The 21,996-nt window shown below is 40.7% G+C and overlaps 1 protein-coding gene and 1 non-coding gene across 2 annotated transcripts in view; both read right to left on the reverse strand.

The window, feature by feature from the left end:
• MAOA (monoamine oxidase A) overlaps window positions 1-21,996 on the reverse strand; it is a 71,896-nt gene that overhangs the window by 48,626 nt on the left and 1,274 nt on the right. The window contains exon 2 of the mRNA XM_007456970.1: window positions 5,051-5,145. Within this exon, the coding sequence (XP_007457032.1) occupies window positions 5,051-5,145 (95 nt within the window). The remainder of the gene's footprint in view (window positions 1-5,050; window positions 5,146-21,996) is intronic.
• Window positions 1,495-1,567, reverse strand: TRNAG-UCC (transfer RNA glycine (anticodon UCC)). The gene has a single exon. It is a non-coding gene; the product is annotated as a tRNA-Gly (tRNA).

Here is a 21,996-nt window from a genome sequence, read left to right on the forward strand (position 1 = left end):
AGGTGCCAGGTACTGTTCAAGAAACTTCTGTTACATCAGTGAACAAAATAAAAATCCCTGCTCTCAAGGGGCTTTCGTTTAGTAGGAAGAGACAGAAAATGAACCACAAACATAATAAATAAGTATCTTAGAAGTTGATAACAACAGTAAAAAAGAAAAAAAAAAACAACTAGAGAAGGACAAGGCAGATTGAAACTGCAGAGGAGAGAAGGAAAGATTTCAGCTTCAAATACAAGGGACATGTAGGCCTCTGAGAAAAGGTGATATTTGCGTAAAAGACTTGAAGGAGGTGTGGGAGTTATCCATGTGCATATTTGGGACAAGAGCGTTCCTGGTAGAAGAAAGAGCCACTGCAAAGATTCTAAGGGAGAAATCTGCCTGGTGTGTTCAAAGAACACAGGCCAATGTGTCTGGAACAGAGCGAGAAAGGAAAAGAGAACTGGAGATGAGAGTAGAGAAGTTGCAGGGCGGGGGTGGGGGGGAAGGGGGCAGATCATGGTACGCATCACAAGACACTGAAAGGACACTGGCTTTTACTCTGAGTGAGAAGGGCAGCTTTTGAAAGGTTTTGAGCACAGAAGTGCCAAGATCTGACTTCGGTTTGAAAGGCTCATTCTGGCTGACGCACTAAGGCTAGATTATAAGGGGCAAGGGTAAAAAGCAGGGAAATTATTTAAGAGGCTATTGCAATAATCTGCCCTAGAGATCATGGTGGCTCCCACAGCTGGGCGCCATGGAAGTGGAGGGAAGGGTTGAATTCTGGGTATATTTTGAACGCAGAGCCAAAAGAATTTCCTGACAGAATGAATGTGGGGTCTCACAGTGTTGAACATGACTCCGAGGTTTTTTGGGAGTTGCCATCCTCCTTTACCGGGAAGGCTGCTGGAATAGTGTTCTTTTTTTTTTTTTTTTTTTAATCAGTTTATTGGATTTGTTTGTTTCTTTTTTTAAATATAAAGTTATTTATTTATTTGTTTATTTTTGGCTGTGTTGGGTCTTCTTTGCTGCCCGCGGGCTTTCTCTAGTTGCGGTGGGAGGGGGCTACTCTTTGTTGTGGTGCGTGGGCTTCTCACTGTGGTGGCTTCTCTTGTTGCAGAACACAGGCTCTAGGCACGCAGGCTCAGTAGTTGTGGCTCGTGGGCTCTAGAGCGCAGGCTCAGTAGTTGTGGCACACAGGCATAGTTGCTCTGCGCGGCATGTGGGATCTTCCTGGGCCAGGGCTCAAACCCATGTTCCCTGCATTGGCAGACAGATTCTTAACCACTGCGCCACCAGGGGAGCCCCTGTTTCTTTTGTTTTATTTTTCTATTGAGTTGTATGAGTTCCTTATAATTTGTTATTAACCCCTTATCAGATAGATGGTTTCCAAATATTATCTACCATACTGGTTGGCTGCCTTTCATTTTGTTCATGGTTTCTTGTGCTGGGGATAAGCTTTTAATTTTAATTTTATTTATTTATTTAGGCCATGCCACACGGCATGCGGGATCTTAGTTCCCCGACCAGGGATCGAACCTGTGCCCCCTGCAGTGGAAGTGTAGAGTCTTAACCACTGGACCACCAGGGAAGTCCCTAGAATAGTGTTCTTGATGAAGAAGAAAAGAAATTCAACTTGGATGTGTGAAGTTTGAGATATCTGTTCAACATCCAGGACATCTGCAAACTTCTAACTTCAGGGCAGCACAGTATATTTTATTCAGCATTTTATTTTAAGAGGGAGAGTCAATCAGGCTTCCACTCTGCCATAATACCAGAAGTGATCTGTTCCTTTGACTTCTTTCATCTGTCCGTCATATAATCCCAACTTTCCCTTTTACTAACTATTGGTGTTGTGCTCCAAACCTTCTCTAGTCTCCAACATCCTTTTTAAGACAGGAAGCACAAAACTGAAGTCAGTATTCCAATAAAATTTAACAGAAACAGTAATAGAATTCTTGGGAGTTTCCAAAAAAGATGTCTTTAGAACACAGACACTATTTAAAGTAAATAATCCTAAGTGAAGCAGCAAAAAGCATGAGGCGTTTTACAGAAATGCTTCTTTACAAAGTCAAAACATTTGAAAGGAGGTGCCCCAGATTCAGCATGAAGATACTGGAACTGTAATACCATATTCTGCTATGTTGCCCCTCAGTCTTTAGGATCTTGCATTTGATCTCATTATTCAGCCTTTGAAGAGGTCACAAACACGCAACTATATTAGGAAACAAATACACCAACCCTGTGGTAGCCTTGTAGGCATTTCAACTTAATTAATTTGGTCCTGAAGAATTATGGGGGAATCACACTAGGAAAAATTGGGAAGTTCTGAACAAATAGAAGATCTATCTGAACAGTTGCCAAGTGACAATATCAAATTTGACATTTCGATACTTAAAGATCCAGAGTAATTTTTATGGCATCTCCTCCCCAAATCCTAATTGATTATTCTAGTAGAAGCAACTGTAAGAATATTAAATTCAGTTTCTGATTAAATACCATTTCTGTCCCTGCTTTGTAAAGCCCCCCCCTTTTTCCCTTCTATTTATTTGAAATCTTATAGATGTCAAGTCCTACTTTCTAAGCATTTCAGAGTTCCTCTCTCACATACCTAAAGGGAATTTTAATATGATGCCTAATACGCAATAGTTCCTGTATGGTGCTGACATATATAAATGATGTAGCATGAAAAAGCAGCCTGGGACAATAACATAGATGGGGATAAGCATCTTGGAATTCTCATTTCCCTTGTACAAAGAAACTTGTTCTTAACTGAAAAATCCGTAACACGACGGATGCTCCTATTTAATAACCAAAAGGTTTTAGAGATAAGAAAAGTAGGGCAAAGGGACAACTTAATACCTATCTCCAAAATAAAGGAATGTTTTTCAGAAAATGACAGGAGAATCATATCTAACAAGCTGGTACAGGCAGAATATGCAATCTTTCTTTTGCACTACAACACATTGCCTTCAATTAGAACTTGAAGTTGGAGGGAGCTTCAAGTACATTTAGATTATATCTCACTGCCCAGTTGAGAAAAGTGACATGTAAAGTGCTAATAGTACTTACCCAAGGTATGACAGTGTGTCGGGCCAGTACAGGGGCCAGAATCCCAGTCTCCTTACTCCCAGACCAATAGCCTCTCAGAGGACTACATCTGAGGAGGTACTCAAATTCTCCAAATGCATTAATCTGGATTCACATTCATTTAAAGCAAGCGAGCATACACCAAAGAGCAGCACTTCTGTAGCATCCCCTACAGATCTTATCAAAATGCAGAGTCAGATTCAGCAGGTCTGGGACAGGACCTGAGATTCTGCATTTCTATCAAGTTGCAGGGTGATTCCGAGGCTGCTGGCCCACAGGTTACTTTGAGTAGCAAGGCTGTAGGGTACTCTTAGAGCTGAGCAAGGTAAAAATAGGCTTATGATACATCCCTGTACATCTAAAAAGGCAGAAAGTGAATGACAGAAGGGGAGCTTGGCTTGGTGTGACTGAAACGGCTGGTACAATATCCTATCTCAGATGTTGGTTGGCTATTTCATATCCATTTATATTCTCCCTTTCCCATGCCTGCTTCTAGTATGCAGCCTGGAAGTGTTAAAGACTTGCTTTCCCAGGCTCCCTAGCAGCTCAGCGTAGCTGTGTGCCCCGAACCTAGCCAATGCGACTAAAGCAAATGTCTGCTGGGGTCTTCTGGTAAAGGAAAGGCTTTGTTGCAGATAAGACTGGGGCCGCCTCTTCACGCTCTTTCCTGCCTTGAATGAGGACTTGATGCTGACAGATGCTGCAGCCATCTGGTTACCATTAGGCAATAAGCCAACAGGAAAAGCATGGCTGAGCAGAAAGACAGAAAGGGCCTAAAGATTCGATGACAAAGCTGAACCCCAGCCCCAGCTTGGACTACCTACCACCAGACTTCTTCTTACGTAAAATAACTGCATGTTTGTATTGCTTAACCCATTGTTATTATCACTGCATGAGCCATTCTGTTATAAATCTGACACATCTCCTAATTAGATAGAGGCTTCCTCTCCTTCCAGTCACTTCAACAGTCTGGTTTTGTCCTTACTGCCAGTCCCCAGCCTTTAGCGCTCTGTTTCTGTGCTCTAGCAAGGGGGCTCATTAGTGACCTTCAAAATGCCAAACACAAGGGCCTCTACTCAGCCTTCATCCTGTGTCAAATGCCCCTGGCATCTGATTCGATGTATCATCCCTTCTCTTTCCTCTGCTGATTTTCATGGCACTGCCCTAATCTGGTCTTCCTCCCCAGCCTCCACTGCCTCTCTCTGGCTCCTCTGCCTCTGCACCCCCTTTAAATCTGCACATTCCCCAAACTTCCATCTTTGTCTGTACTTCCTTTCTACCTTACCTCCTTCCCTGTGTACTTTCATCAGTTCCAGATTTCAACATCCTGCAACCATTTCTTCAAATAGTAGTAAACACCAGTTAGCATGCATTTTTCCAAAATGGTGATGTAAGCCCAAGTATAAAAAGGCAGTGATGTAGCAAGAACTGGGCTTCCTTATGTCTAGCTGACCCCACCGGAGCAGCACACCTCTTAGGGAACAAGGACTAAGGAAAAAGCAACACAGAAATATGCTACATTTGCCTCTGCTTACTGTGGTTACACTTCTTTTAAGTTGTGTATTCTTGGATAAATAAATAAGGAACCTATACTGTGTGTGTATGTCTGTATGTGTGTGTGTGTGTGTGTGTGTGTGTGGTGAACGTACAGTCACTTCAAGTCCAGCCAAACCGTAACCTCACCTGAGATGCTATATACTCTATTTAGGTCTCTAGTATGGAAATGATGACGCTGTATTGAAGTTATTTGTTCACGTTTGTTTTCTTCACTAGAATGTAAGCTACTGAAGGTCAGAAGCTGTCACTCTTTGGTGGGTGCTTGTTGAAAAGAACAGATACTTATCTAATGCAGTAGTTTAGGGTTATGGAGGACCAACGGCTTAACTGCATAAACCCTTGAGATTTCCTCCAGCTCTGTGACTTCCAGTGACCCCCATCTCCAGTTTGTGTGAGATTTTATACGTTAAGCATTAAAATCATTTACCCTCACTGTGTATGTTCTTCCTCCAACTCTGTCCCGGGCTTCTAAAACCAAAACATTAACTTCATGTTCTGCTAAGAGTTTGGCGGCAGATAATCCTAAAAGGACAAAAAAGGAAAACAAAGTCGAGGAACATATTAACACCTACATGTGAAACATTCAACATTTAAACAGGTCTACATATAATATAAATGCAGGTATCAGACACAATTCATTGACTGTGCTATCTAATAAATTCTGAGTACACTGTGATGAACTGAGCCACCAATTTTATAATCTAGCATATATTACATTATCTATCATAAGTTAATTTTATTATCTATCATAAGGTTGGTTGAAAAAAATGTAATAATTTAAAAAATATATTTTGGGGGTTTTGGTGATAATCATATGTAAGGGAATTTGTTGAACCCCTAAATCAACCCTTATCACGCCACTCTTCTAGAAATCCTGATTGTATAAACAGAAGTATGTTTTCCTGGAAATTCCCCCTGGCTTACACCAGCCCCCAGTATCTCTGTGCTTTTCTCAATTTAACCCCCCCCTATAATGACCTCCTATCATTTAAACCTGGATTACATGCCTGCTATATCATGTTTTCCCCGCTAGATTAAAAGTTACCAAAGGCAGGAACCATGTTTCATACTTTATTTATTGGCTCAAAGCTGAGTACAGGCTTTCACTCATAAACAAAAACCTTCATAAAAGATAGATTTTTAAACCCAGTATAGTAAGGGAATCCCCTGGCAGTCCAGTGGTTAGGACTTGGTTCTTTCACTGCCGTGGCCCTGGTTCAATCCCTGGTCAGGGAACTAAGATCCCGCAAGCCACACAGTACAGCCACAAAAAGGCAAAAAACAAACAAACAAAAGTATAGTAATACCAGAAAAGTAGAGGAAAATGTTGTGGATTAACATTATATCAAGTGTGCCTGCTATCAACGTGACTTATCACTGATGTTAATCTTGTTCACCTGGCTGAGGTAATGTTTGCCAGGTTTCTCCACTGTAAAGTTATTCTTTTTTTCCCCTTCCATGCTATACTCTTTGGAAGGAAGTCTATGTACAGCCTGCACTTAAGAAGTAGGGAGGTATGTCCTACTTCCTTGAGGGTGGAGTATTGACATAAATGATTTGAAATTCATCTGCACAGGAGATTTGCCTCTTCTCTCCCATTTATTTATTTACTTAACCACTGACTTATATCCCTATGGAGTCATACATAGTTGTTTTATATTTTGGGTTATAGTCCAATACTATGTTATTTATTTTGTTGCTCAAATTGTTTCAGCTTTGGTCACTGGGAGGCTCTTGTGTCCCTCTGACGTGCCTGCATCATTTTGTGTGTATGCGTGTGTTTGAGCACTTCCTTACTTTCTGGCATTAAGAGATGTTCCAGGCTCATCTTGTCTTTCTCTGCCCAGCCCTACAATCAGCTATTTCTTCAGTGAGCCTTGGTTCCTTTTATTGGAGAACAGTATTAGAAATCAAGATCTGGGCTCTAGGTGTGCCCATCACTACTGGGCTATCATTGCTTCTGGGACTTCTCAGCTCACAGAGTAAGGAAATAAATGTCTGTATACACATTTTTAAATCTATCAATACATTTTTGCACTTCAAATGCTATCTTATACCTAGTTATCTTTATCCTCCTGTTACAAAAAATACGAAGCAGACTACACAGATAAACATACTTCAAGGAGAAAAAAAAATGTTAGAATATTAGGGTGAAAAAGAAATAAGAATGACACCAGGGATAAGTTTAGTAAAATGATACAAATGATACCTAAATATGTATACCAGTGGTTGAGGAGAGGAACTATTCTTAGTGATTTTAAAACTCAGTAACTTGACAGTTCTAATGGTATATATCCCAAAGACAAAAAAGAGCTGCAAACATTTTGTTCAGTAATTATTTTGTGGGTGCTAGGATTAGAACTATTATCTTGAGGCCATTATGTATGTAATGCAGAATAAAGCAAATGAGTAATCAGGCTGCTGTCACTGAGATCCAGGGTTTGGGGCCTGGAGATCAGGAAATTTAGATGAAAGAACAATGAAATTAAGTGCAAATTTAGGGCAGGAAATGTACAAGATGGGTCTGGAACCTCAAGTCACCAGAAAGCAAGGAGGCTAGCAGAGACCACGAGGAGTGTGACAAAAAGGCTCAGAAACGCACCTAGGTGAACTCCCACTGGCTAGAGATGGAACAATTTGAGTATCAAGTAAAAATAACAGGGACTTCCCTGGTGGCACAGTGGTTAAGAATCCACCTACCAATGCAGGGAACTTGGGTTTGAGCCCTGGTCCGGGAAGATCCCACATGTCGCGGAGCAACTAAGCCTGTGTGCCACAACTACTGAGCCTGCACTCTAGAGCCTGTGAGCCACAACTACAGAGGCCGCATGCCACAGCTACTGAAGCCTGTGTGCCTAGAGTCTGTGCTCCACAACAAGAGAAGCCACCACAATGAGAATCCCGCGCACCGCAACAAAGAGTAGCCCCCACTGGCTGCAACTAGAGAAAGCCCACGCGCAGCAAGGAAGAGCAAACACAGCCAAAAATAAATAAATAAATAATAACAAAGGCAATGGCTTAAATCCACTCATAATAATACTAAACAAACAAACAAAACCTCTCATTGGTCACCTTTGGAGTATGCTAAGGAACAAACTTATCATTTAAAAAAACAAAAAAGGGTTTTCCCTGGTGGAGCAGTGGTTGAGAGTCCGCCTGCCGATGCAGGGGACACGGGTTCGTGCCCCGGTCCGGGAAGATCCCGCATGCCGCGGAGCGGCTGGGCCCGTGAGCCATGGCCGCTGAGCCTGTGCGTTCGGAGCCTGTGCTCCGCAACGGGAGAGGCCACAACAGTGAGAGGCCCGCGTACCGCAAAAGAACAAAAAAAAAAAAACCCCAAACAAAAAAGAATTTGGCATTCATTCTACCCTCCTTATTCGCACCAAACCTCAAGGCAACCAAATAGCTAACAAAGGGAGGTTTTGCTGTATAAAAGTATGCTAGCTAATAAGTGAAGACAGGAATAATTAGAACATCAGCATTTTGCAACCCCTAATGAATTAATAGATCTGGTGCAATGATTGTCAACAGCTGCTAACATGACACAAAAAAAGAGATAACCAGATGTTACTTGTCTCTTAATGGAAGCGCATACCACTATGTATGCAGTAGTTAGAAAGAAGGAAGGAAGGAAGGAAGGAAGGGAGGGAGGGAGGGTGGGGAGAAAGGGAAGGAGCAAACAATCTAAATTCTAATGTGATCCAGCCTCTAGATCTGATACTTAGGGGCCAGAAAAACATGTTAAATACCACTGGGATGCAATCAACAAAATCTAGATTATAGGATTTATACAGGAGTATCCTGGGTTTTTCTGTTTGTTTTTTAAAACAACTTGCCCCCTCCTGCTCTCTTTCTCCTTTATCCTTCACCAGCTTTTCCTACAATAAACCTCTTACACAGCTAGTTATGTCTTGATGTCTGCTCTCAGAGAAGCCAGACTGACAACAGTATTTTGTTCATACACAGAATGGTATGAAATTTACATAGCCAGAGTCAAGGATGAGTTTGGGTCTGTAAGATCTAAAATGCAGGGAGGCTAAACCATAATATCCAGCACTGCTGTCTGCTAATGTTTGTATGCATTTTTGACTCCTTCAAGTACAGTGTACCCTTACATTGCTGACATCCACCCAAGATTTAGGTGTGCAACGAATATTTGGAATCTGCTCACAAAGAAAGGCATCCCGTGACAGTTTAAATAAATGCAAACTAATGTCTGCAAACCTTGGTGCAATGTGCTTTCTGGGACACAGCCAAAGGCTTCTTCTGCTGACCATCATAAAAAAAAAGGACGAAGGTGTAATGAAAAACATGTTTATGCATAAATCTTTGTTGTTATGTCTGACTATTTCTGTAGGATTAAGTCTTAGAACAGAGATTACTAGGTCAAAAGATTTGAATAATTTTTAGGCTCAAAGCACCACTCTGTATTTAAAAGCAGAGAAACTCAAGATGCAAAAAGTTGAATTTCTTCCCAGTTCTCCTTAGTCAATCTAACCATAAACCAATTACATAGATAAAAACACCCTTGGGTTTGCTAGAATTACTCTAGTAGCTTCTCTTCTAAAGAGAAGCAGAGGTGGCTCTGAATTCCAGCAGCAGTGGGGGACCTGCAGTTGTCCAGCCCCCAGAGGTAGCCTGGCAGTTGGTTTAGCACTTTACATCCTACAGATCAATTTCAGGTGCCTTTCCTGTTGCCTCTCACAACCATTCTTCAGAATAGATTTCATTACCCCATATTCCAGATAAGGATACCAAGTGCTTGATATGCCCACAACAAAGTCTCCTGAAAAGTGAAAATTTTTACTTCTTACACCCTCAGTTATAAGGCTGAAGCCTTAATAAAACTGAATCTAGTGTGTAATTCTCAACAAGTTTGGTGAGTGGGGTTCAGGGCCAATAGTAAATAAGCACTACCCCAGAGGCTACAGGAGGGGAGGGAAGCAGGGCTAGCTGAGCCAGGACAAATGAGCACACCAGTGACAAAGGTCGTTTCGCACTTTGGCATTTAAGGATATAAACAAAATTAAAAAGGTGGATGGACCTAGAGTCTGTCATACAGAGTGAAGTAAGTCAGAAAGAGGAAAACAAATACTGTATGCTAACATATATATATGGATTCTAAAAAAAAAAAAAAATGGTTCTGAAGAACCTAGGGGCAGGACAGGAGTAAAAACACAGACGTTTTAGAGAATGGACTTGAGGACATGGGGAGGGGGAAGGGTAAGCTGGGACGAAGTGAGAGAGTGGCATGGACATATATACACTACCAAATGTAAAATGGATAGCTAGTGGGAAGCAGCCGCATAGCACAGGGAGATCAGCTCTGTGCTTTGTGACCCCCTAGAGGGGTGGGATAGGGAGGGTGGGAGGGAGGGAGACGCAAGATGGAAGAGATACAGAGACATATGTATATATATAACTGATTCACTTTGTTATACAGCAGAAACTAACACACCATGTAAAGCAATTATACCCCAATAAAGATGTTTAAAAAAATCCCAAAATAACAAACAAACAAACAAAAAGCTGAAAAAAAAATGGTTGCTCTGCATTATGGGAAAATGATTGGCCCTATCCTGGCAAGGAAAGTTTAAGCTCTTAGTTTGAGAAATAAGGAACATGTTTAAAACATTTAAAAGGGATTCCAGAAAAATGGTTTCCAAAAGGTCTTGGAATTTGAAGGGGGAAGATTTAAGTCATTTAGAAAAATATTTTTTTAAGATGCTAAATAAATTGGGGAGGGGGTAATGTTTCAGTTTGCATGTTTATTGTGAAGAAGACTGATAAGGAACCTCCATGGTAATTTAAAGCTAGAAAATACAGAATATGGAAATACAATCAAGATGCCATTAGAAAAAGTTATTTTTGAATAATAACTAATAACTAATTTTGAATAGATAACTCAGTGAGTCATAAATAAAGCACAGGCAAACACTTGCAGTCCAGAAAGGCTTTTTCTAATATATTGACTGTGGCTGTGTGTTGATTCGAATGGAAAAAAAAAAAACCTAAGATAATGTCTGCTTACATCTCGAATCAGGCATCTTGAATTATATTCCTTAATTCTTTGTTGTTATTATTCTGTGTATCACTATGCATCCTACCCTCCCCTCACTACAAAATTCAGTAATCACTTATAGAAAAAAAATCGTATGTCAACTCCACAGATTAGTTTAAGGACTTTTGACATAAATTTCAAAATAAATAAATAAAAGCCTGTCTTTTTTTTTTGGTAAATGGGATAAAATTGTTAGAAAAGAAAAGGTTTTGTTTTGTTTTGTTTTGTTTAAGAAAAGGTTTTTAAGTCTGAAGGTAAGTCACCAAATACAATGTAGCTACTAAAAAACAGATTTTATAATCAAATATTTTTTTATTTTCAAATCAAATATTTGTTATGAAAAGAGAAAATCTCATATTAAACCTATTTCATCTTGTTCCAAAGAAATATAGATTAGCCAAAGCTGAGAGCATTGTGCATTATAGCTCTTCCCGTCATTCATTTTCTATCATTTAATGGCCACATAGAATCTAGGACAATAGAAGAAGCCTGCTTCCCACCCACCTCTCTTGGCACCCCTCCCCACCTCCAAGACAGGGAAAGGGTTTAGCACAGGGGCATGCTGGTAAATGGTTAACAACCATCCCTGGCCTCAAGGGATGGAGGGGACTCCTGATTTGCAGCATTTGGATTTCCATGGTGTATATACACTCTCCACATGGCTGATTCAAAATCACCAGTGTGATTACTACCAATGTGATATCATTGACCGTGAAACTGGGAGGAGAAGTGGCCAATCAGGATCAGTCGTTTCATGACAGTAGAAGCTGGCTCCAACACACACTGTCAGACCTATAGACTCCTGGCCTCAGGTCAAGTCTCAAGTCTGGGAGAGAGTCTATTAGATCGGCAAGTGTATGAGATTCATCGGTGTCCTAGACTCTCAAGTGTCCTAGTGTCTAGCCTGTGAATCTCCCATGGGTGTGTTTGAAGGAAGAGGTCTAAGCGGGCACTGGCAAAATATCCCTGCCCCTGCACCAAGAGCTCTTCCTCTCCCAAATCATGGCAAACTGAGCCCATTAGGAGGAAAAGAGCCCCGAACTCCCAAATGTCCTGTGGTTTTCTGTGACAGTAGAGAGCCTGGAGAAGCTAAACGCACAGAGTTTGTTAAAGCCCTATTATGTACATAAGGATCTGATCACTTTCAAAATGCAAAAACCTGAAAAAGGGAAAAAAGCAGATTATGGCACAAGAGAAACTTTGATCACTTTGCAATTAAGTATTTTACATAGGGATAATGAGTTTAAAACATGGGCTTCCCTGGTGGCGCAGTGGTTGAGAGTCCGCCTGCCGATGCAGGGGACACGGGTTCGTGCCCCGGTCCGGGAGGATCCCACGTGCCGCGGAGCGGCTGGGCCCGTGAGCCATGGCCGCTGAGCCTGCGCGTCCGGAGCCTGTGCTCCGCAACGGGAGAGGCCGCAACAGTGAGAGGCCCGCGTACCGCAAAAAAACAAAACAGAACAAAACAATATGGGCTTCCCTGGTGGTGCAGTGGTTAAGAATCCGCTTGCCAGTGCAGGGGACACGGGTTCGAGCCCTGGTCTGGGAAGATCCCACGTGCCGCGGAGCAACTAGTGCCGTGCGCCACAACTACTAAGCCTGCGCTCTAGATACCGTGAGCCACAACTACTGAAACCCGCACCTAGAGCCTGTGCTCCGCAACAAGAGAAGCCACCACAATGAGAAGCCTGTGCACCGCAACGAAGAGCAGCCCCCGCTCTCTGCAACTAGAGAAAGCCCGCACCCAGCAACGAAGACCCAATTCAGCCAAAAATAAATAAATAAAATAAATAAATTTATTTTAAAAACCCCAACAATATAATTCCTCTTCTGGTTTCTCTCTCTTCAACCATTTGGGTTTTAGAGAAACCAACATAAAATAGGTCAATGGATTTATTAGAGAGGCTTAAAAAAAAAACAACAACCAAGTCTGCTAAAAGCACACCTCATATGAGAGTTCAGGCAATTGTTAATCCTGGTTATTAGATCAGGAGAGCCTGGGTGAGATGATGTATCCAGCCAGCAGTGCTGTTGCCATGGCAACCTCAAACCAAGCTCCAGCTTCTTAAAGCCACTGCCCATGGAAACTGTTTCCACAGATTCTGCAGTGCTTCCAACGTCCTGAGATGGTTACATCCCCACAGAAATGGGATAGGAAATGATTTAAGCCACACAGCACACCTGGAGAAGGAATTGATATCAGCAACAAAGTCTTTGAGGAAATGGTCCTTTGCTTCCTGGGCTATAAATCTGTACCCCTGCCTTCTCTACCTCACCAAGGGCTCTTTCCTTTACCTTACTTCTTCAAGTACATTCACATTATGAAAAAAGAGAAATTTGTCCATTTGACTCGTGCTACCCTTTCCAGTTCAATTATTGATTTTCCTTCTACAACAAATGATTAGAACAAACCTTGAAATGTAGCATATTCCTCATGAAAAATGTCCAGTGACCCCGCTTTCAACACGGACAAGTGATATAATCATCTGTCACAAGCTGCTGTATTTTTCTTCTTAGCACACATCACCACCTGGCACTCTATATACATCTGCTGCTTCCAACCACTGCAATCTTAGCCACTCTTGTCCAAACCATTGTGGCCTTTTGCCCTTGTCCAAGGCAACATGACCTCTTGCCCAGAGATCTGCCTCTTAACTAGTGTGTTATATGTGTTAGACACCTTTGCATCCCTAGAATAGAGCCTACCGTGTTGCAGGTGCTCAAACACTCATTGCAATGAACAGAGGAACCACATACCAAGAAAAGAAAACCATGTTCACCTGGATGAGGGCAATGGGGAAGTTTCTAATGCTACTTAGATTATATTTATCTCAAGCAACTAAGGAAAACTGACAAGGACAGGGTGTCTGGTCATTTAAACCTTTATGCCCAAGTAAATTCGCAGATTCTTAATACTACTAGTACATTTTCTGGTCTTTGAACCAGTATTACGCTTTTTTAGCAAAAGAGAATGGAGAATATCAATGTGCACACAAACTTGTCCCCGATACATACATACATACAATACAGCCATTCTTATTATCTATCTACATACCTATATCTATATCCATCTGTATTTTGTGCTTCCTTTCAGAGAAATAATTACCTGAAAATGCCAAATCTTCTGATCCCTTTGATAAGCTAAAAAGACAGAACTGTCTCAAATGATAAATAGATAAAAGCTAACAATTAACTTCAATTTGCCCTGAATTCAACAGACTCATTGTCTAGACAGTCCTAATTTATTTGATTATTGTTCAGCATTCATCTTCACTTTAGATAAATGGATCTCACACGACTTAGGGAATGCAATTACTCCTTAATTCATTATTTGCCCCATTCTTTCACTGAAACTGAAAATACACCAAGGGCACTCTACACTGCTATCCTCAGATGCTGCACACTAGGATGCACTGTGGTTAGGAAGCAATTTCCAAAATGTTTTATGGAACACTAGTCCTCAAGATGCTCTGGGGAAAAGTATCAACGTTCATGGAAGTTGGGACATATGCTGTTTCTCCTTCTGGGAAGTGTATGGTGCACACTGGTATATTAAAGGCTCTGATAAGTCCTGCAGTGAAGAGATTCATTTAACTTAGCATTTCTCCACCTTTTGCCTTAAAAAAAATTACATCTCAAAAAATACACTTTGGGAAAGCTGGTTTCGGCTCTTAAAATACTGTCAAATATTTACAGTAATAAACTCACCTGGGCAGAGTCCCAAGTGAACAACGCCTAGAGCACAAGCTAAGTGTTGAAGCAAAGCTTTAGTGTAGCTATGGCTTATGTTCTGCTGGCTCTCCTAGTTCTTCCTGTTTATTTCTTAAATTGGTATTTTTCTTCAACTTTGACGTTCATCACCACCTATGAATGTGTACAGTGTACATCACATATTAAACAATTTAAGTTAATTTTCTATTATTCAGTGAAGTGATCTCTGACCAACAGAATTCTTACATAACTGCACATTTGGACTCTTGGACTGAATACTCCAAGGAAAATAAAATGTACAGTCAAACAACAGTTTATACTAAAGTTTTAGAAGCAATGTTCCCAAAGAAGGAAAAAAGCAAAACCCATAAATTTTGCTCAAATCACATAGTGAGTGCTCGATCAATATTTATTGAATGAATAAATAAATGAACGAATGAAGAATACATGCAGACATGCAAGAAAAAGGTCTTTCACTTAAGCCACAGCTCACAGCTAACTCATTTAATCTGAAAAAAAAAAAAGTCGCCTGAAAGGTCATCCTTGTTACATTTCAGAATTTATCCAAAATCCACAGCACTTCTGTCAAGCATTATTTTCCCCATGAAACCCTTTCCTGTCTGTCATTTCCTTCTCCCTTTTTGTGCCACCACTGAAGCCCTGAACCAACCTCAAACACCAAGGGCACTTCAGGTTCATGGTTGTAACCCCTGCTACATAGAGGGGTCCCATGCCTCACACCGTCACTGGAGAGACAAATAGACTAACATAAATTAAGAGAACTTAACTCCTCCATTTGGGTCTGAATTTTGTCAGATGCCTTCAATGACCAACGTCCTTTATAAAGTAATTACAAATGCATATTAAATTGAAATGTGTATTTAATATCGATGGCTTCAATTCAATACGTAAAATCTGTAAACACCAGTCTTAGAAAACTATTTAAAACTCACATTGACCACCACAGCCTTCCATTTTCTTCACCAATATTGTCTCCCCAAATTCTTTCTTTTCAAAACATGGCAGGTTCACTGTTATATTTATCATGGTCTTAAGGTAGGAAATGCAGGTGCCTTATTTTTCAGCCTAGATGTCTTGACTGTTTTTATTATTGTCTATTTACATATTCATTACTGGTAACTGTCTAATGACCTAATAAATCCTTTGAATTCTTATTTTTCTTATTTTTCACCACTCTGTGAGTCTCAGTATCAGCCCCATATCTTTATATTATAGGGACAGTGACAATGAAGAGGTTTCCAGAATATCAGATGTTGGCCTGGTGCAGGGAAAAAAGAGTCTATGCATAAAAATATGCTTTTATTTTTGGTGAAAAGGTCCAATAGTTTTCATCAGATATTCAAAGGGACATTTGCTCCAAAAGGTTAAGAACCACTGATCTAAACTATTCAAATAATTGCTATACATTGTCCTGAAACCACCAGGAATGGACTTTTCAAAAAGGAAATAAATTCTTCATATAAAAGTCATCCATCCTAATAGGGTGCCTAATATTTTTAAATTTAAATGTTCATGAAGCAGGGGAATTTCCTGGTTGTCCAGTGGTTAGGACTCTGTGCTTCCACTGCAGGGTCACAGGTTTGATCCCTAGTCGGGGAACTAAGGTTCTGCAAGCCGGGCGGCCAAAAAAAAAAAAATGTTCATGAAGCAGTAACATGCTATGTAATATAGTCTAAAATATGGATTACTGTGAAACAACAGCCACTAGTTCTTAGAGCATCAAGCCTCAAAGTAAAACAATAATAAAAGTTTACTGCAGTTCTGTGAATGAGCCTATAAAGCAAGCTTAAGTGAGGTGGGGTATATTCCAAGGTCAAGTTATGCCACTAAGAATACTGTGGCATTTGGTAATTCATTTGACTCTCCTGAGCCTCCGTTTTGGTCCCTTTGAGCTATTATAGGCTGCAATTCTGTGACCCTTGAACATGGTGAATATGTAATTAACTTAACTCTCAAAGCTTATCACCTGGTTTTTATGTTCTTACTGACAGTCTTACCTAATAAATCAACTGAATATTGCTATAAAGTGGGATTTCTTTCCTTTGGCCTGGCAACAACTAGAAAAGGGCTTTTAAACTAAGGCTCAGAGGAGCCATGGAAAAGGTGTGAATGAGCACCTGTAAGGCAGACCCGGATCCTGATTTAAGTTAGTGTAGGATGTCAGTATGATGGATGATGAAAACATTTCCAGAATGCAACATGGAAGGAAAAAGTGTTGGGGAGAGGGTCCAAAAGAGAAAGCTGAAGACATAGACCTTTAGGAAGCCAACTATACTGAAAAAGATACTGGAAGATATATCATACATAACTTAATCCAACCTCTAATTTTACAGCTGACAGAACTGTGGTTCAAAGATTCGAAGCTGCCTTGATTCATAAGACTAGATGACAACATAATAAAGAACAGATTATCCAAAGGAGAACACAAATTGCTGGTAAAGCTGTAAAACATTTTTCAAATAAAAGGAGAAAGCAGTCCTAACAATCAACTTGTCTCAAACACTTACAACATTTAAGAAAGTAACTGACTTCTTTTGATTCATTTTGTGCAGTTCTAATCACTCAAATTTAAAATGAAAAGTAACTGTCATTATGAAATCTGTCTCATACATGCAAATGTAGTCTTCAAACCAGTGCTCATTGGGTGTCTGCACTCTTGCAAACCCCTGTATGCGACATGAAACTACAATATTACCTCAGTCTTTCTGGGTATACCTGCATCCAAATACTGGCAAGATTTATCATATGTAAAATATGTGTATGTCACACCTGTACAAAAATCATATGACCCAATATTTGCCAATAACAGACTCCCACATTTCCTTAATTATTGGTCTCTATGATCCAATTATACTATAGTTATACTATATTTATACAATTATACTATACTTAGCTCTATTGGGTTTTGTTTTACCTTTTTTGGCTGCACCACGTGGCCTGCGGAATCTTAGTTTCCTGACCAGGGATAGAACCCATGCCCCCTGCAGTGGAAGCATGGAGTCTTAACCACTGGACTGCCAGAGAAGTCCCTAGATCTACTGTTAAATATATTTTTCACATTAGCTGAGTATTATGTATAGATTCATATCAATTAGTACTGGCCAAATGCTAAAACTGCCCATTAAATGTCAGATAAACCCCAAAGCTCATTCAACTATGAAGATATCAAAGAATCAGAACCCAAATAAATGTAAATCTTGTATTCTTTCTTCAACATTAAAAGTTAATAAAGTAAAAGAATCCTCGCTTATTTTTCTTTTAGTTTTTTTTTGCGGTATGTGGGCCTATCACTGCTGTGGCCTCTCCCGTTGCGGAACACAGGCTCCGGACGCGCAGGCTCCGCGGCATGTGGGATCCTCCCCGACCGGGGCACGAACCCGTGTCCCCTGCATCGGCAGGCAGACACTCAACCACTGCGCCACCAGGGAAGCCCCCCTCGCTTATTTTTGAGAAAACAAAATTAGGGCCAAGAAGTGTTCTGAAAGGCAGAAAATTCATGCTTAGCTGGCAGTGAACCTCAGAGTACCTAAATAACCAAGGCACTGAAACTAAGTGGCATATTTTTTAATGTAAGCTTTCCTTAATCACTACAAAACTGTACAGTATGTGTTGCCAAGTTCTGAGTTAAAATGCCTAAATCCTAGCAGAAATGATTCTTCAGGGTGATGTATTTCAGCAAAAAGGGAAACTGGGGTATGTTGTGGACTCGCTGGCAGGATTCAGAACATTAGTCAATCTTCTTGCGAAATGGCTTTTCTGTCTCCGATGATGAGAAAGATTCCATCCCAGCTGCTCTTACACAGCACAGTGTTCCGGGCAGCTACGCTCTCAGTTCTTTTAGTGGAGCTCAGCTCATGGATACAGATATAGGGAGGTTCTATTGCTTAGTCACTATTTGGGAAAAGCTCTCTCTCCAAGACACTTGGAATTTAATTTCAAAAGAACATGGAAAAATTCTAATCCCCCTGGACTATCCGGTGTTATGATGAAAGCATTTTCACTGTGCCCTGGCTAACTGTGGGGCAGATGTGGCACACTGGGGTAATCTCAGCAACTACCAGGATCACATCACTAGAGGCACAGTAGGCAACTGTTTTCCTCCAGTAGAACTCTTGTCATGGGTTTAAGTTAAACACTACTCATGTATGGCTTAGGGCCTCCTGACTCCATATCTGTGCTCATCCATACTCTCTTGTTTGGTGTGTCTTTTTTCCATCCTCTTATCTCTACCTGTTAAAATCATACTTATCTCTCAAGGTCCTGGCATTTTCTTCAGATTCATAATATTAATATTTCTCTCATTCTATGCATGTCAATTATTTTCTCACTTGATTATTTCTTACAAGAAGATGGGGCACCTTGTGGGCAAGGACACTTCTTACTCCTCATTATATACCTCTTGCCCTGTGATCTAGCTACTGCCTGGCATACGGTAGAGGCTCCCAAAATGCTTGAACGAGTCCAGGCCCCAGGGCCACCCCTACCCATAATGAGCTGCTTTGAGGGGTACAGAATTCCCTTTCCCTAGATGTGTTCAAAGCTACAGCCAGATAATTACTAAGGAGATGCTGTCGAGAGGATTAAAATCTTACGTGATTGGACTACACTGTCTTTTAAAAACTCCTTTGGCCCAAAGACTCTGAAGTATGCACTGTGCCCCGGGGGTGGGCGTTTTTCCCCCTCTTTTCCTTTTATTCTCTCTCCCTAAAGAGAGCTCATTCAGAAATTCTCGGTTAGAAGCAGATTTTAAAATCTTATACCACTGGGTTTCTGTCACTTGTATCTGTGTCAGCTTATGAGTAAGAAGTAGCATGTAAAGTCAGTGACTCAACTGCTATATTTAAAATAACATCAAGAAAGAGAGCATAAAATAAGTTCAAATGGTCAGATATAGATTACAAGCTCCACAAGAGGAGAGAAAAGTCAAGAGAACCAGAAAGATCAAGGAAAAGAGCGTTAATTGGGTATTGACGAATGGATAGGATGTAAATGTTCAGAGAGAAGCACTTCCGTGTTAGGAAACAAACAAAAACAGGAAAGGAATGGAGGGACAAAATAAACATGGTGTAGCACTGGAGACAAGAGAGCAGTGTGACTAAAGCTATGTTAGGGATGGTGGGAAATGCTACTGGTCCAACAAGGTGGGACTAGATATGTGGAGGGGTGGGTGGAGCTTGAAAGGCTGGCAATATACTATTGAACATCCTGAGCAGAACAAGGTGATGAAAGAAGTGTTTAAAAAAAAATCAAGTCTGGGATGGACATGAAGGGAGAGCCCAAAGTGTGGCCACTGGGAAGATGGTCATAACCTGGTGAGTTGAAGGGGTTAAGGTTCTGTCCGGGGAATGGGGGAGACACAAGAGAGGAAACAGCCCAAAGGAGGAGTTAGAAGGACCTGTTGACTGGGTGTAGAAGATAAAACAGAAGGATGTGTCCAAAACGATGGAAAGGATGGTGGTACCAAGAACAGAGTCAAGGAAGTGAGGAAGAGAAGCTAGGTTGCAGGGCAAGGAGGCTTTTGAACATGTTGAATATGAAGTAAGAATAAGACAATCAAGTGTGAAATACCCAAGAGCAGATAAGCTATGGGACAGGAGTTGGGAGAAAGTAAAGGATTCAAACTAGAGACTTAAGAGCTTCCTATAGATAAAGGGAAAGGTGAGGCCCTAGAATGAAAAAGAGAGGGAGTGCAAAAGAGCCCCAAAGTGATGAATAGCTGAACCTCGAGGCCGTTTCAAAAGTAGAAGGTCGCAAGAATATGGGCACAATGAAAGGAAGAGAAAAGGAGCAAACAGTGTGGGATAAAAATTCAGGATCCAATAGTGTCACAGAAGGCATGAAAGAAGTTTCGAAAAGGACTTGGTGATAGATGACGGATAAGGGCCAGAGCATGTTGAAGTTACCATTATACTACTTACAAATGAGTGCGGGGTGGGGGCTTCCCTTCTCAATTACTAATAGAGTACATAAAATTACTTAATTGGTGAGTGGGAGGAAAAAGGGATTTTGTGGCTGTAAGACATGCTGTTCCATGAGTTTTAATGACAAAAGGGAGATATATTAAGATGCTGCTATTCTTGGTGCAGAGATAGTTATAAAGAAATGAAAGATAATTCTGTTCATATGGACTGCTTTTGAGGAATTGAGGATTTGTACGCTCTGGGAGCTGTTTTGTTATATAATAGGAATAACACTGCATATGCAAAGTATTGGCCATATATTATAAGTATGTGGGTAACATTAAAATGTGCCAGTTCTGACAGAAGAAATATCCAAAAGCATTTAAAACTGGTATGGGGACTATTAAGTAATTCATGGGATACTGCTAAGCACACACAAAGATGAGGTGTTTCTGAGCTCGAGAACCCTTGGGAAGTAATGCCTCTCACCTGCTCGTGAAACACCCAGTCTGTGTGCAGGGTTTATCCTAAGCCAGACTTGCATCTACTTTCATTTTAGTTGTGAACCATCTTGCAAGACACCACAGCCAGGAAGCAATGTTTCTGGTCAGTTTGGGTGTTAAAATCAAATCTGACTGATAAGAGATGATATTAAAGGAATCCCAGTGCCTGTTCCACTGTCACTGATGAAGTGGAAGTTGGGTTCTGGAATAGGAGCGTGAACTACTGTGCAAGAAATGCTCTCTTCTTCCCCCAAGTGGAAATGAACAAATTAATAATTAATAGTGACCGTGGATAGATCCAGGTTTTGAGGAGGCTGAAGCTTATATAATTTGGGTGCCCTCTTCAAGAAAAAAAAGAAAAGAATGCAAAAAGACAAATACAAGATTCAGCATGAAACTGGTTATTTATTTAGAATGAGAACCAGAAGGGACCTGCAGTTGTAAGGCCATAGAGCATTAGCATGATCAGCTACATGGTAAATCCAATTCTGCTCACGACCAACTTCTTGGAGTAAAGTGTGGAAAGGGAGAGAGAGCCAGTCATCAGGCAAAGAAAAAGTAACAGACAAAATGCTCCTTAAGGAATACTGGAACACAGAACAAGAAAAAGACAAGAATAAAATCCCAGAAAGAACCCTGAATTGTGAAATATGAATGGTATAGAGATGGGAATAGAGACAGAACTCCTAATCAATTTACATAACACATTATCATCATATTTATTTTCCAGTGATGAACAATCACATTGCTTCTAGGAGGCTCGCATACAAGAACTAGGCTTTTAGAAACACCAGTCCACTTCAATGCAGGCAGTCAACAAGTGTTTGTTGAATGAATAAATAAGCTAATAAATGAATGAAGGGAAACAAGAGAAGTACTTCTTTTTCATACTCTCCACCAGGATCCGCTTTCCTGATGCTTCAACATACATGCATGTTTTTATTGGCACTGGCTGGAGTTGTCAAAGCAACAGCTCATGCCAATCTCTTCTCTGGTGATTAAGACTGTTATCCGAAACAGGCCAAGTCAAAAGCTATCTTCACCCAAAAGTGTCTCCTCAAAAGGATTATACATAAAAATGGCTACTTTGGGGCACTCTACTTACTCCCTCCCACCTTATTTTTCCCTCTTTCTAAATTAGATCCTGCAGGTATATTTCAGAAATGATTAACATTCT

Source organism: Lipotes vexillifer, unplaced genomic scaffold (assembly GCF_000442215.2).
Source record: "Lipotes vexillifer unplaced genomic scaffold, Lipotes_vexillifer_v1.1 scaffold15, whole genome shotgun sequence".
Lineage (NCBI taxonomy): Eukaryota > Metazoa > Chordata > Mammalia > Artiodactyla > Lipotidae > Lipotes > Lipotes vexillifer.